Source organism: Salmo salar, chromosome 19, assembly GCF_965601325.2.
Source record: "Salmo salar chromosome 19, fSalSal1, whole genome shotgun sequence".
Taxonomy (NCBI): Eukaryota; Metazoa; Chordata; class Actinopteri; order Salmoniformes; family Salmonidae; genus Salmo; species Salmo salar.
Genome location: NC_138309.1, coordinates 80,011,908 through 80,028,481, shown reverse-complemented (window position 1 = coordinate 80,028,481; position 16,574 = coordinate 80,011,908). Strand labels below are relative to the sequence as shown.

Sequence of the window (16,574 nt, the reverse complement as noted above, 5' to 3'; positions counted from 1 at the left end):
ATTAAGGAAACTTTTAAGAGATTAGATTTTTTGTTTATAAATACTTTGCTACAATGACACACTAACTACCCACCTCGTTACATTCTGTTAGCATGTGCACGTAGTAAGTACACCATCATGCTTTCGGGATACGTGTCTTTTCAGATTCCACAATGATTCTTTAGTTGTGGACACTACATCACCACACTCCCTCTCTTTCTCTTGGTCCTCATCTTTGTAAATCACCTTGATTTTGCACCTGTGTGTTTTATCAGTTTCTTTATGAAAATATTTAGTGAACTCCATGACAGTAGATAAAGCAAGGGGCTATAGCAGCACACAAATAGACTACAAATGCATGCTGGGGTGGGCATGCCCTGAGCTCGAGTGAGCACTACTGGAGCGCTACTGGAGTGAAATTGGAGCGGGCTAGAAGGCCAACGCTCCAGCCTTTGGGAATCTCGCTCCGCCCTCTAGTCAAATTGGGAACGCTCCGATGTACAGTCGTGGCCAAAATCTTTGAGAATGACACAAATATTAATTTTCACAAAGTCTGCTGCCTCAGTTTGTATAATGGCAATTTGCATATACTCCAGAATGTTATGAAGAGTGATCAGATGAATTGCAATTAATTGCAAAGTCCCTCTTTGCCATGCAAATGAACTGAATCCCACCCAAAAAAAACATTTCCACTGCCTTTCAGCCCTGCCACAAAAGGACCAGCTGACATCATGTCAGTGATTCTCTCGTTAACACAGGTGTGAGTGTTGACGAGGACAAGGCTGGAGATCACTCTGTCATGCTGATTGAGTTCGAATAACAGACTGGAAGCTTCAAAAGGAGGGTGGTGCTTGGAATCATTGTTCTTCCTCTGTCAATCATGGTTACCTGCAAGGAACATGTGCAGTCATCATTGCTTTGCACAAAAAGGGCTTCACAGGCAAGGATGTTGCTGCCAGTAAGATTGTACCTAAATCAACCATTTATCAGATCATCAAGAACTTCAAGGAGAGCGGTTCAATTGTTGTGAAAAAGGCTTCAGGGCGCCCATGAAGGTCCAGCAAGCGCCAGGACTGTCTCCTAAAGTTGATTCAGCTGCGGGATCGGGGCACCACCAGTACAGAGCTTGCTCAGGGATGTCAGCAGGCAGGTGTGAGTGCATCTGCACGCACAGTGAGGCAAAGACTTTTAGAGGATGGCCTGGTGTCAAGAAGGGCAGCAAGAAAGCCACTTCTCTCCAGGAAAAACATCAGAGACAGACTGATCTTCTGCAAAAGGTACAGGGATTGGACTGCTGAGGACTGGGGTAAAGTCATTGTCTCCGATGAATCCCCTTTCCGATTGTTTGGGGCATCCGGAAAAAAGCTTGTCTGGAGATGTCACAGGGATCTTGGAATGGAGACCAAGACGCAGCGTGGATAGTGCTCATTCTTCATTCTTTAACACTACAACAGCAAAACAAGAAAACGACCAACAACAGTCCCGTCAGGTACTAAGACTAAAACGGAAAACAACTACCCACAACCCTAAAGGAAAAACAGGCTGCCTAAGTATGGCTTCCAATCAGAGACAACGAAAGACACCTGCCTCTGATTGGAAACCATACCCGGCCGAACATGAAAACCAACACATAGAAATAGATAACTAGAACAAACCCCCAAACAGAAAACCCAAAATACATACAAAACAAACCCCCCTGCCACGCCCTGACCAATCTACTATGGCAAATGACCTCTTTCACTGGTCAGGACGTGACAGGAGAAGACAAGGAGAGCGCTACCATCAGTCCTGTGTCATGCCAACAGTAAAGCATCCGGAGACCATTCATGTGTGGGGTTGCTTCTCAGCCAAGGGAGTGGGCTCACTCACAAATTTGCCTAAGAACACACCCATGAATAAAGAATGGTACCAGAATGGTACCAACACATCCTCCCAACCATCCAGGAACAGTTTGGTGACGAACAATGCCTTTTCCAGCATGATGGAGCACCTTGCCATAAGGCAAAAGTGATAACTATGTGGCTCGGGGAACAAAACATAGATATTTTGGGTCCATGGCCAGGAAACTCCCTAGACCTTAATCCCATTGAGAACTTGTGGTCAATCCTCAAGAGGCGGATGGACAAACAAAAACCCACAAATTCTGACAAACTCCAAGCATTGATTATGCAAGAATGGGCAGCCATCAGTCAGAATGTGGCCCAGAAGTCAATTGACAGCATGCCAGGGCGGATTGCAGAGGTCTTGAAAAAGAAGGGTCAACACTGCAAATATTGACTCTTTGCATCAACTTCATGTAATTGTCAATAAAAGCCTTTGACACTTGTGAAATGCTTGTAATTTTACTTCAGTATTCCATAGTAACATCTGGCAAAAATATCTAAAGACACTGAAGCAGCAAACTTTGTGGAAATTAATATTTGTGTCATTCTCAAAACTTTTGGTCACGACTGTCCACTCCGCTCCAGCTCCACTCCGCTCCAGCTCCGCTCCGCTGTACACTCAGCTGCAGCTCCGCTCCGCTGTACACTCAGCTGCAGCTCCGCTCCGCTGTCCACTCCGCTCCAGCTCCACTCCGCTCCAGCTCCGCTCCGCTGTACACTCAGCTGCAGCTCCGCTCCGCTGTCCACTCCACTCCAGCTCCGCTCCGCTGTACACTCCGCTCCAGCTCCGCTCCACTCACATACTCTGGTACAGTGTAATACACAAGTGGACTAGTGTAAGTGGGTAACCTTTAACCTTGTCTTTCACTCCCCTCTCAGTGGTGAGAAGTGGTAACTATTACCTGTTTGAGACGGACAGTGAAGAAGAGGAGGAAGAGGAGGATAAAAATGAGGAAGAGCAGCCCAAGAAGTCTACATTTCAGGTTCGCTCGAACGTAGGAAATAATCCCTTTACCACTGTCCTGCATTGTGAGAATATTGATTTTTGTCCAGTAACAACATTTGAATAGTCTTTTTATGTGCATTTTTTCTTTCTTTATCGATTATTTAAACGGGACTGATTCTGTTTCTGTTCGAACCGATTTCTAATGTGTGATTGTTCTTATCACAAACAGGTAACAAGTCTAATTCCCAAATGTTGTTTGTTCTCTCCGCACTAAACAGTTTTCACTCCTTTTAACCAAGTACCAACTGCTAACATCCTTTTGTCGTGAGTCGTGTTTGTTTTGGCCTTTATTTGTGACAAATATTATGGTCTTCTAAATCTCACCCCTGCTTTGTCCTCCTCTGCCTTGCTGGCCGTAACAAGGTCTATCATTAAGCTGCCCAAAGCTGGTCTGCAGTATATAATGAGGGCAGCCAAGGTACTCTCACAACTAGGTCTCTATCTTGTATTTCCCTTTTTTGTATGCTGAGTATCCTTGACCACTTCAGTCCAAGCCACTTTCTCACGACATTAAATGCATTTTCCCCTCTCACTCCAATACATGACCACGATGTCAATAAAGTTCTGTTCAAATACCACGGCCGCGCCTCCATTTCACAAGATGATGCCGAGTCATGACAAAATGGCGGCCGCTGATGATGCATGCAGTTGAAATTCAGTGAACTGTGTTGCTCTTCTGTTTCTGGCGTAGATCTCCTCCCTGTGTGTGCTTTGGGAGAGAGATGTGCACGTGTGGTGGTGGGTGGCTTTTCTTCCAGGGTAATTCTCTGTGGAGTTAGGTCTGTGTCTTAAACAGGGTTGGGATCAATACTATTTCAGTTGGGTCAATTTCAGGAAGTAAATTGAAATGTACTGAACTGAAATGGAATCAACCCCAACCCATCATTGTAGGCCGTCATTGTAAATAAGAATTTGTTCTTAACTAACTTGCCTAGTTAAGTAAAAGTTACATAAAAAAATAAGTAAAACCCTGTTCTCAAAGTAGGAATGGTGGGTTGTGTTAATCTTTAGGGGTGCTTTATTCAATTGTAAATCCCTTTTTTGTCCCATCTCCATAAACACATTCCCTTACATCCCAATTCACTGGATCAAAACACCCCCTGAAACTGGTCTCCTCTGCATTGTGTACTTTGTCAATGGTTTTTGCGTTTTCCTGTGACTTATTGGTTGGTTGACTAGGGTATATTCACTTTGGCTGCCTAATTCGGACACATTTCCTACACTCATTTCAACTCAACTCTTCGGTTTTGAGTGTGTGAGCAAAATTTGGGCCACATTGCTTGACCTACGATAAAGCACACCAATATCAAGTCCGTCAACATGAAGCAGACTCGCTAAAAATAAAATCTCTTAAAGGACGGGTAAGTGTCCCAATTAAGCAGCCAAACATGCTTTCAAACAGTCCCTCTAGGCACATTGATCACTAGTCCACCAGCGTGGTTGTTAACATCCACTCCCCACAGTTTGTTTACCACGCCTGGATGACCAATTCCAAGACGGCCATGAAGGAGCGCAGCAAGGAGAAACGCCGCTTCTGGAAGAAATACACTGAAGGGAGCAGCAGCAAGTCAAGGAAAGAGGACCTGGAGGAAGGTATGAAGCGTAGAGGGAAGACCCAAGTTGTCATTGAAAGCAGATGAAAATAATAGGTTTTTAGTCTCCTCCATTTTTGGTGTAACCAGACTGAACACTGTGTAAATAGCCTGGTGTAACCAGACTGAACACTGTGTAAATGTGAAACAATGGTGAGTGCAGCATTCAGTTTGACTAAACCAGGCTATTCCCACCCATTGTAGGAGATTTAATATGATAGCAGTTCCTCTGGGAAACCTGCCCCCACCTCCCAATGTTGTATTTTTATGTATTATTATTTTTGTACTTTTTACTCCTTTCCCTCCCCAATTCCGTTGTCTTGTCCCATCACTGCAACTCCCGTACGGACTTGGGAGAGGCGAAGGTCAAGAGCCATGCGTCCTCCGAAACACAACCCTGCCAAGCAGTACTGCTTCTTTAACACACTGCTCACTTAATCTGGAAGACAGCTACACCAATGTGTCAGAGGAAACACTGTACAACCGGTGACCGAAGTCAGAGTGCATGCGCCCGACCCGCCACAAGGAGTCGCTAGAGCGCAATACATATTACATATTAGTCATTTAGCAGACGCTCTTATCCAGAGCGACTTACAGTAGTGAATACATTTCATACATTTTTTTTTTGTTGTACTGGCCCCCCTTGGGAATCGAACCCACAACCCTGGCATTGCAAACACCATGCTCTACCAACTGAGCCACAGGGAAGCCTAGTAATCTCTCCTCCGCGATGGGACAAGGACATCCTGGCCGGCCAAACCCGCCCCTAACCCGGACGACGCTAGGCCAATTGTGCGCCGCCTCATGGGTCACCTGGTCGTGGCTGGCTGTGACACAGCCTGGGTTCGAAGCCGGGTCTGTAGTGACGCCTCAAGCACTGCGATGCAGTGCCTTAGACCTCTACGCAACTCGGGAGGCCGCTCACCTCCCAATGTTTACCCTCGTCTCGCCGCCATTCGTCCATGCGGCACTTGTTGTGTTACAGTATGTTTCACTGTCTCAGGTTTTCTCGTTATAGGCCCTAGACTAGCCATGAATGGGTACGTTGTGCCCTTTTTCTGTTCAAGAGCACCTACTTAACAATTTGCTGCATCCCTAATGGGAGCCATGCTGTATCCGGTCCACAGTCCCGCCAAGTCCCCCCTCCTCTCCCTCCTTCCCTCCCTTCTCCCCACAGCCCAGCCCAGCTCCAACTCCAGGCAGGGCCAAGGCATTCCTGGGTCTGAAAGATAGGACGCCATGTTTGATTAGACATGGTCAATTCATCCCATATGAAGGCTGGACTGACTGTGGACATGGCTGGAATACAGTACGGTCTCTCAGTTCAGCCAAATAGTTTTACATGAGGTCTGGGAAAAGACCACACTGTCTAACATGCTGACCAGAACGTTCGCGCGCATACATCCGCGTGCACCATCGTGAGCATGTTGATTATGTCCCCTCACACCAGACGTGATCAAGACACCACAAGTTTGGAATATCAAAATGAACTCTTAACCAACTATATTAATTTGGGGACAGGTCGATAAGCAAACATTTATGACAATTTAGCTAGGTAGCTTGCTGTTGCTAGCAAATTTGTCCTAGGATATAAACATTGGCTTGTTATTTTACCTGAAATGCACAAGGTCCTCTACTCCAACAATTAATCCACAGATTAAAGGGTAAACCGAGTTCATTTCTAGTCATCTCTCCTCCTTCAGGCTTCTTCTTCTTGTTTGGACTTTATATGGCGGTTGGCAACCAACTTTAAGGTGGATTACCACCACCAACTGGAGTGTGGACCTCAGTTCATCTTTCAATCACCCATGTGGGTATATGCTCCTAAAAACCAATAAGGAGATTGGAGAGGCGGGACTTGCAGCACGTCAAACGTCACACATTTTTTTAGAGTCTGGCTTTGCAGACGCTCATTGACATGCGCAAGCAGTGTGGGTGCAACGATTGAATAACACGTGTGTGTACATTTATTTGGGGATGTCATTCTTTGGAAGGGTACTTTTGCGTTACAGTTTTATATCTTCACAGCAAGGGATATCCTTTTATAATTTTGTATGATTCCATTGACTCATTCCATATTCAATATCTTTTCTATCCAGCAGTTCATGTTGCTATTGAAGAGGAGGATCAGGAGAAAACAGATGGATCAGGTAGGTGCAGTTCAAACCAGGGTTGGGGTCAATTCTATTTAATGTAATGTCCATTTCAGGACATGGAATTGGAAATGTAATTTTTGTTTACTTCTTAGGTTGGGTGCCTCGACCCCTGATTCAAAACTCAACCCAACCCACAATGTCCTCTGCATCAAGGAAGTTACACTTATAAGTCTCAATGAATAAAGACTGATGTGGACTTGGCTGTTAAAAGACGTGTGTTGTCTTCCTTCCTGTTCCCAGACAATGTCCTGAAGCGAGTCTTCAACATAGTCAAGTTCTCCTGGGTATTGTTCCTGGCAATGTTGGACAGTCTCACAGCCTGGATCAACTCCATGTGTCAGGAACACCTCGACATCTCCACCGTGCTGCGCATCGAGCGCTGTATGCTCACGCACGAGGTTAATAAGGTAACGTCACGGCCAGGGGATTTAGACTATTTTGAGTCTTTAAAAAATATATTTTGTGACGCTTATCGTATTACAAGGTGTACTACCTGATACTCCAGGTGAATCGTCCAATGACGGATGAGAAACCAGCTTTGTGAAAGTTACCAGTGAACAAGTATATCTGCCTAGCAACAAAACCATTTAGTTACATAATTATTTACCATGCCATACTGTAGTAAAACCATAGCATTGGTATTAACTATTTCTAGCAATATCATAGTAATATCATTGGAATTACCTATTCCAAATGTTATTACAGCCTATTTAATAATATGAAGTGGGACTAGGACCACCAATTCTGACAGGCATTCTTGGTTGTAACATTCCAGGGGAACAAGCCTTCCCGGGAGAGCATCCACGTGTACTACCGCAAGCAAATGTGCAAGGCTGCATCCATTGAGTCGGGCCTGGAGAGAACCAAGGAGGAGATGTGCCAGGACTGCATCCCCCACAAGGCTGTGAGGCAGAGCTGTGCCTGTCTGGAGAGCCAAGAATCTACGGTGTCTCATAATAGCCTGTCCAGGTAAGAGAATGGAAGAAAATCCACTTTTTGTTACAGTTATCACTTTTTCTTATACAATTATTCATACTCAAAAGAAGTGATGAGATTGAAGAGGAAAGAGGAAATCATGTTTAATATTAAAAATGATCATTCATAATATCCTGGTGATAGCTAAGGGGGGTCACGCATGACTGTAAGTCGCTTTGGATAAAATCGTCTGCTAAATGGAATTTAGTATTATTATTATTAGTAGTAGTAGTATTATTAGTATTATTATAGAAGGCAAGGCTGTTTAGCTGCTTCTTGATACTCCAAGGATATAGTAGTAAACACACGCTACTGTAGTACCTTGCATTTATAATACTCAAAACATCAAGGGAAACTAAATAAAAGAATCCAAAATGACTGGAATCAGGTGCTAGATATTGGCTGTTTTAGAAAGATGTCATTCTGTGCAGATGACAGTAAGATTCTTTCAGAGATCAGATTGGAACGTTGCGTGGAGAAGACGTCATTGAATGATTTATTTGCGTTCCATCTGTGTGTAATAAAACCCAAGCCTGGTGAATCGAGCCAAGTATTGCTCAGCACGGCTACCATTTACACGATAAACAGTTACGTTACGTAACCATTTGACAGTACAATTACTCAATATTCAGCAGTTATGTTTTAGGGTTGTTTTGACATGACTTAGCTTTCTGTATTTCTATGCTTCTTGTTGTTCCACACGGGTTGTCTGTTTTAGTGCTATTTTGTTATTTATTTGAGACTGAGGAGTGCCAGGCTCCTGGTACTGTATGTGATGGAGGGTTTGTGAAGGGTTTAAACCAGCCTGGCAGCATGAAACAGCTCTGCTCTGTTCTGCTCTGTTCTGCTTTGTTCTGCCCTGTTCTGTTCTGCACTGTTCTGTTCTGCACTGTTCTGCCCTGTTCTGTTCTACTCTGTTCTGCCCTGTTCTGCTATGTTCTGCCCTGCTCTCTTCTGATCTGTTCTGATCTGTTCTGCTCTGCTCTGTTCTGTTCTGCCCTGTGCTGCTCTGTTCTGCCCTGTTCTGCTATGTTCTGCTCTGTTCTGTTCTGTTCTGCCCTGCTGCTCTGCTGCTCTGTTCTGCCCTGTTCTGTTCTGCTCTGTCTCTGCTCTGTTCTTCTCTGTTCTGCCCTGTTCTGCTCTGCTCTATTCTGTTCTGCCCTGTTCTGCCCTGTTCTGTTCTGCTCTGTTCTGTCCTGTTCTGCCCTGTTCTGTTCTGCTCTGTTCAGCTCTGCTCTGTTCTGCTCTGTTCTGCCCTGTTCTGCTCTGCTCCATTCTGTTCTGCCCTGTTCTGCCCTGTTCTGTTCTGTTCTGTTCTGTTCTGTTCTGCCCTGTTCTGCTCTGTTCTGCCCTGTTCTGCCCTGTTCTGTTCTGATCTGTTCAGCTCTGCTCTGTTCTGCTCTGTTCTGCCCTGTTCTGCTCTGCTCTATTCTGTTCTGCCCTGTTCTGCCCTGTTCTGTTCTGTTCTGTTCTGCCCTGTTCTGCTCTGTTCTGCCCTGTTCTGCCCTGTTCTGTTCTGCTCTGTTCAGCTCTGCTCTGTTCTGCTCTGTTCTGCCCTGTTATGCTATGTTCTGCCCTGTTCTGCTCTGCTCTATTCTGTTCTGCCCTGTTCTGTTCTGTTCTGTTCTGTTCTGCCCTGTTATGCTATGTTCTGCCCTGTTCTGTCTTGCCCTGTTCTGCCCTGTTCTGTTCTGCTCTTCTCTGTTCTGCTCTGCTCTATTCTGTTCTGCCCTGTTCTGCTCTGTTCTGTTCTGCTCTTCTCTGTTCTGCTCTGCTCTATTCTGTTCTGCCCTGTTCTGCTCTGTTCTGTTCTGCTCTGTTCTGCCCTGCTCTGTTCTGTTCTGTTCTGCCCTGTCCTGCTCTATTCTGCTCTGTTCTGCTCTGTTCTGCTCTATTCTGTTCTGCCCTGCTCTGTTCTGCTCTGCTCTGTTCTGCCCTGCTCTGCTCTGTTCTATTCTGCTCTGTTCTATTCTGTTCTGTTCTGTTCTGTTCTTCTCTGTTCTGCTCTGTTCTGCTCTGTTCTATTCTGCTCTGTTCTATTCTGTTCTGCTCTGTTCTATTCTGCTCTGCTCTATTCTGTTCTGCTCTGTTCTATTCTGCTCTGTTCTATTCTGTTCTGCTCTGTTCTGCTCTGTTCTGTTCTGTTCTGCTCTGTTCTGCTCTGTTCTATTCTGCTCTGTTCTATTCTATTCTGTTCTGTTCTTCTCTGTTCTGCTCTGCTCTGTTCTGCTCTGTTCTATTCTGCTCTGTTCTATTCTGTTCTGTTCTTCTCTGTTCTGTTCTGCTCTGTTCTGCTCTGTTCTATTCTGCTCTGTTCTATTCTATTCTGTTCTGTTCTCCTCTGTTCTGCTCTGCTCTGTTCTGCTCTGTTCTATTCTGCTCTGATCTGTTCTGCTCTGTTCTGCCCTGTTCTGTTCTGCTCTGTTCTGCTCTGTTCTATTCTGCTCTGTTCTATTCTATTCTGTTCTGTTCTTCTCTGTTCTGCTCTGCTCTGTTCTGCTCTGTTCTATTCTGCTCTGTTCTATTCTGTTCTGTTCTTCTCTGTTCTGTTCTGCTCTGTTCTGCTCTGTTCTATTCTGCTCTGTTCTATTCTATTCTGTTCTGTTCTCCTCTGTTCTGCTCTGCTCTGTTCTGCTCTGTTCTATTCTGCTCTGATCTGTTCTGCTCTGTTCTGCTCTGTTCTATTCTGCTCTGTTCTATTCTATTCTGTTCTGTTCTCCTCTGTTCTGCTCTGCTCTGTTCTGCTCTGTTCTATTCTGCTCTGTTCTGTTCTGCTCTGTTCTGCTCTGTCTCTGTTCTGCTCTGCTCTAGTCTATGCTCTGTTCTATTCTGCTCTGTTCTATTCTATTCTGTTCTGTTCTTCTCTGTTCTGCTCTGCTCTGTTCTGCTCTGTTCTATTCTGCTCTGTTCTATTCTATTCTGTTCTGTTCTTCTCTGTTCTGTTCTTCTCTGTTCTGCTCTGTTCTATTCTGCTCTGTTCTATTCTATTCTGTTCTGTTCTTCTCTGTTCTGCTCTGATCTGTTCTGCCCTGTTTTGCTCTGTTCTGTTCTGCCCTGTTCTGCTCTGCTCTGTTCTGCCCTGTTCTGCCCTGTTCTGCTCTGCTCTGTTCTGCTCTGTTCTGTTCTGCTCTGTTCTGCTCTGTTCTGCTCTGTTCTGTTCTGCTCTGCTCTGTTCTGCCCTGTTCTGCTCTGCTCTGTTCTGCTCTGTTCTGTTCTGCTCTGTTCTGCTCTGTTCTGCTCTGTTCTGTTCTGCTCTGCTCTGTTCTGCCCTGTTCTGTTCTGCTCTATTCTTCTCTGTTCTGTTCTGCTCTGTTCTGCCCTGTTCTGTTCTGCTCTGTTCTGCTCTGCCCTGTTCTGTCCTGTTCTGCTCTGCTCTGTTCTGCCCTGTTCTGCTCTGCTCTGTTCTGCCCTGTTCTGCTCTGCCCTGTTCTGTCCTGTTCTGCCTTGTTCTGTTCTGCTCTGTTCTGCTCTGCTCTGTTCTGCCCTGTTCTGCCCTGCTCTGTTCTGCCCTGTTCTGCTCTGCTCTGTTCTGCTCTGCTCTGCTCTGCTCTGTTCTGGGAGCACCATTACCCACAGGCATTCTGTTCTTTGCCTAGACTCTGGCCTGGCGCACACACACACACACACACACACACACACACACACACACACACACACACACACACACACACACACACACACACACACACACACACACACACACACACACACACACACACACACACACACACACACACACACTCTTGTACAGCTAAACTTGTGGGCTCACACAATTCAGTCCCAAAATCCTATTTTCCCTAACCGCTAACCCTAACCCTAACCCGTACTCTTACCCTTACCCTAACCTTAACCCAAAAACCTAACCTTAACCCTAAACCTAACCCTAGCTACTAACCCTAACACTAAAACTAACCCTAGCTCCTAACCCTTAACATAATTCTAACCATAAAACTAATTCTAATTCTTAACCCTAAACCCCCTAGAAATAATATTTTACCTCGTGGGGACTAACAAAATGTACCCAGTTGGTCAAATTTTTGCTTGTTTACTATTGTGTACTTGTTTACTTCTGGTCCCCACAAGAATAGTTTAACACGTCCACACTCACAAGCACGCAGACATCCATAGGTGTGCAGACACACACACAACAGAAGGTAATGCAAGGTCCATAGTCTGTGTAGAACACGGCATCAAACTTCATCTGTCTGTGTGTATTTCTCCAGTACGTACACAGAGAGCACACTGCTCTACTCCTGTCGCTCCACTCTGGACCATACTGACATGGGTTCTGACAACGTCCAGGTGCCCAAAACCAGCGAGCGTGCCCGTCCTAAACTCTGCAAGATGGAGGGGCTGGACCTAATGTCCACCTCTTCAGCTGACAGCGGAGGCAGCCAGGCCAGGTAGGCAACGACAAACAGACTTCTCTCCTCTCATCCCTCAACCCTCACTCTCTACTCTTCCCTCCATTCAACCCTCACTCTCTACTCTTCCCTCCCTTCAACCCTCATTCTCTACTTTTCTCTCCCTTCAACTCTCACTCTACTCTTCCCTCCCTTCAACCCTCACTCTGTACCCTTCTCTCCCTTCAACCCTCACTATGTACCCTTCTCTCCCTTCAACCCTCACTATGTACCCTTCTCTCCCTTCAACTCTCACTCTACTCTTCCCTCCCTTCAACCCTCACTATGTACCCTTCTCTCCCTTCAACCCTCACTATGTACCCTTCTCTCCCTTCAACTCTCACTCTACTCTTCCCTCCCTTCAACCCTCACTCTGTACCCTTCTCTCCCTTCAACCCTCACTCTGTACCCTTCTCTCCCTTCAACCCTCACTATGTACTCTTCCCTCCCTTCAACCCTCACTCTGTACCCTTCTCTCCCTTCAACCCTCACTCTGTACCCTTCTCTCCCTTCAACCCTCACTCTGTACCCTTCTCCCCCTTCAACCCTCACTCTACTCTTCCCTCCCTTCAACCCTCACTCTGTACCCTTCTCTCCCTTCAACCCTCACTCTGTACCCTTCTCTCCCTTCAACCCTCACTCTGTACCCTTCTCTCCCTTCAACCCTCACTATGTACCCTTCTCTCCCTTCAACTCTCACTATGTACCCTTCTCTCCCTTCAACCCTCACTCTGTACCCTTCTCTCCCTTCAACCCTCACTATGTACCCTTCTCTCCCTTCAACCCTCACTCTGTACCCTTCTCTCCCTTCAACCCTCACTCTGTACCCTTCTCACCCTTCAACCCTCACTATGTACCCTTCTCCCCCTTCAACCCTCACTATGTACCCTTCTCTCCCTTCAACCCTCACTATGTACCCTTCTCTCCCTTCAACCCTCACTCTGTACCCTTCTCTCCCTTCAACCCTCACTATGTACCCTTTTCTCCCTTCAACCCTCACTATGTACCCTTCTCTCCCTTCAACCCTCACTATGTACCCTTCTCTCCCTTCAACCCTCACTATGTACCCTTCTCTCCCTTCAACCCTCACTCTGTACCCTTCTCTCCCTTCAACCCTCACTATGTACCCTTCTCTCCCTTCAACCCTCACTATGTACCCTTCTCTCCCTTCAACCCTCACTATGTACCCTTCTCTCCCTTCAACCCTCACTCTGTACCTTTCTCTCCCTTCAACCCTCACTATGTACCCTTCTCTCCCTTCAACCCTCACTCTGTACCCTTCTCCCCCTTCAACCCTCACTATGTACCCTTCTCTCCCTTCAACCCTCACTATGTACCCTTCTCTCCCTTCAACCCTCACTATGTACCCTTCTCTCCCCTCAACCCTCACTATGTACCCTTCTCCCCCTTCAACCCTCACTCTGTACCCTTCTCCCCCTTCAACCCTCACTCTGTACCCTTCTCTCCCTTCAACCCTCACTATGTACCCTTCTCTCCCTTCAACCCTCACTATGTACCCTTCTCCCCCTTCAACCCTCACTATGTACCCTTCTCTCCCTTCAACCCTCACTATGTACCCTTCTCTCCCTTCAACCCTCACTATGTACCCTTCTCTCCCTTCAACCCTCACTATGTACTCTTCCCTCCCTTCAACCCTCACTCTGTACTCTTCCCTCCCTTCAACCCTCACTATGTACCCTTCTCTCCCTTCAACCCTCACTCTGTACCCTTCTCTCCCTTCAACCCTCACTATGTACCCTTCTCTCCCTTCAACCCTCACTCTGTACCCTTCTCTCCCTTCAACCCTCACTCTGTACCCTTCCCTCCCTTCAACCCTCACTCTGTACCCTTCTCCCCCTTCAACCCTCACTCTGTACCCTTCTCCCCCTTCAACCCTCACTATGTACCCTCCTCCCCTTCAACCCTCACTATGTACCCTTCTCTCCCTTCAACCCTCACTATGTACCCTTCTCTCCCTTCAACCCTCACTATGTACCCTTCTCTCCCTTCAACCCTCACTCTGTACCCTTCTCTCCCTTCAACCCTCACTATGTACCCTTCTCTCCCTTCAACCCTCACTATGTACCCTTCTCTCCCTTCAACCCTCACTCTGTACCCTTCTCTCCCTTCAACCCTCACTATGTACCCTTCTCTCCCTTCAACCCTCACTATGTACCCTTCTCTCCCTTCAACCCTCACTCTGTACCCTTCTCTCCCTTCAACTCTCACTATGTACCCTTCTCTCCCTTCAACCCTCACTCTGTACCCTTCTCTCCCTTCAACCCTCACTATGTACCCTTCTCTCCCTTCAACTCTCACTATGTACCCTTCTCCCCCTTCAAACCTCACTCTCTACTCTTCCCTCCCTTCAACCCTCACTCTCTACTCTTCCCTCCCTTCAACCCTCATTCTCTACTTTTCTCTCCCTTCAACTCTCACTCTACTCTTCCCTCCCTTCAACCCTCACTCTGTACCCTTCTCCCCCTTCAACCCTCACTCTACTCTTCCCTCCCTTCAACCCTCACTCTGCACCCTTCTCTCCCTTCAACCCTCACTCTGTACCCTTCTCTCCCTTCAACCCTCACTATGTACCCTTCTCTCCATTCAACCCTCACTATGTACCCTTCTCTCCCTTCAACCCTCACTCTGTACCCTTCTCTCCTTTCAACTCTCACTATGTACCCTTCTCTCCCTTCAACCCTCACTATGTACCCTTCTCCCCCTTCAACCCTCACTCTGTACCCTTCTCCCCCTTCAACCCTCACTATGTACCCTTCTCTCCCTTCAACCCTCACTATGTACCCTTCTCTCCCTTCAACCCTCACTCTCTACTCTCTACTCTTCCCTCCCTTCATCCTTCACTGTTTTCTCTTCTCCCCCTTCATCCTTCACTCTCTTCCCTCCCTTCATCCTTCACTCTCTTCCCTCCCTTCATCCTTCACTCTCTTCCCTCCCTTCATCCTTCACTCTCTTCTCTCCCTTCATCCTTCACTCTCTACTCTTCCCTCCCTTCAACCCTCACTCTCTACTCTTCTCTCCCATCATCCTTCACTGTCTTCTCTTTTCTCACATCTCACTCTTTTTTTCTCTCCCTTCTTCCCTTCTCTTAACTTCTTCCCCTCACTCTCTTGGATTTTCTTCTCTCATCCTTCGATCCCTCCACTTCTTCCCTCTAACCCCTGGCCTACAGTACATAGACAGTTATGCATCATTGTCACTGTCTCTTTTGTTGTGTTCTTCACCATTTGTGCCACTAACCGTAATGCATTACCTTAATCCACAAACCCAGCATTAGTAGGGTCTCTCCTCTATTAGTAAACCACTATTGGCATCTTTGAAGAGGGTTTCCCAGGACCACTCTCTCCCTCCCTCTGAATCCAAGGCTTAGGTTCTCAAGTCATATTCTTGTCATCACTTCCAGGCTACAGGACTATAATGCCCTTTTCTCTTAGCGCTGTTCAAACATATTGCCTGCGACTGTAGTGTAATGTACAGTCGTGGCCAAAAGTTTTGAGAATGACACAAATATTAATTTTCACAAAGTCTGCTGCCTCAGTTTGTATGATGGCAATTTGCATATACTCCAGAATGTTATGAAGAGTGATCAGATGAATTGCAATTTATTGCAAAGTCCCTCTTTGCCATGCAAATTAACTGAATCCCCCCAAAAAAACATTTCCACTGCATTTCAGCCCTGCCACAAAAGGACCAGCTGATATCATGTCAGTGATTCTCTCGTTAACACAGGTGTGAGTGTTGACGAGGACAAGGCTGGAGATCACTCTGTCATGCTGATTGAGTTCGAATAACAGACTGGAAGCTTCAAAAGGAGGGTGGTGCTTGGAATCATTGTTCTTCCTCTGTCAATCATGGTTACCTGCAAGGAACATGTGCAGTCATCATTGCTTTGCACAAAAAGGGTTTCACAGGCAAGGATGTTTCTGCCAGTAAGATTGCACCTAAATCAACCATTTATCGGATCATCAAGAACTTCAAGGAGAGCGGTTCAATTGTTGTGAAAAAGGCTTCAGGGCGCCCATGAAAGTCCAGCAAGCGCCGGGACCGTCTCCTAAAGTTGATTCAGCTGCGGGATCGGGGCACCACCAGTACAGAGCTTGCTCAGGAATGTCAGCAGGCAGGTGTGAGTGCATCTGCACGCACAGTGAGGCAAATACTTTTGGAGGATGGCCTGGTGTCAAGAAGGGCGCAAAGAAGCCACTTCTCTCCAGGAAAAACATCAGGGACAGACTGATATTCTGAAAAAGGTACAGGGATTGGACTGCTGAGGACTGGGGTAAAGTCATTTTCTCTGATGAATCCCGTTTCAGATTGTTTGGGGCATCCAGAGAAAAGCTTGTCCGGAGAAGACAAGGTGAGCGCTACCATCAGTCCTGTGTCATGCCAACAGTAAAGCATCCTGAGACCATTCATGTGTGGGGTTGCTTCTCAGCCAAGGGAGTGGGCTCACTCACAATTTTGCCTAAGAACACAGCCATGAATAAAGAATGGTACCAACACATCCTCCGAGAGCAACTTCTCCCAACCATCCAGGAACAGTTTGGTGATGAACAATGCCTTTT

The 16,574-nt window shown here is 46.5% G+C and overlaps 1 protein-coding gene across 2 annotated transcripts in view; it reads left to right on the top strand.

Annotated features, from left to right (window-relative positions):
- Window positions 1-16,574, top strand: part of LOC106579641 (piezo-type mechanosensitive ion channel component 2) — a 256,001-nt gene that overhangs the window by 222,896 nt on the left and 16,531 nt on the right. Inside the window, exons 31-36 of one of the 2 annotated variants that reach the window (XM_045702749.2) lie at window positions 2,742-2,845; window positions 4,332-4,461; window positions 6,563-6,610; window positions 6,857-7,023; window positions 7,392-7,585; window positions 11,815-11,994. In XM_045702749.2, the coding sequence (XP_045558705.2) occupies window positions 2,742-2,845; window positions 4,332-4,461; window positions 6,563-6,610; window positions 6,857-7,023; window positions 7,392-7,585; window positions 11,815-11,994 (823 nt within the window). Of the gene's footprint in view, window positions 1-2,741; window positions 2,846-4,331; window positions 4,462-6,559; window positions 6,611-6,856; window positions 7,024-7,391; window positions 7,586-11,814; window positions 11,995-16,574 lie in introns of both variants that reach the window. The other variant, XM_045702748.2, reaches the window with a different exon arrangement.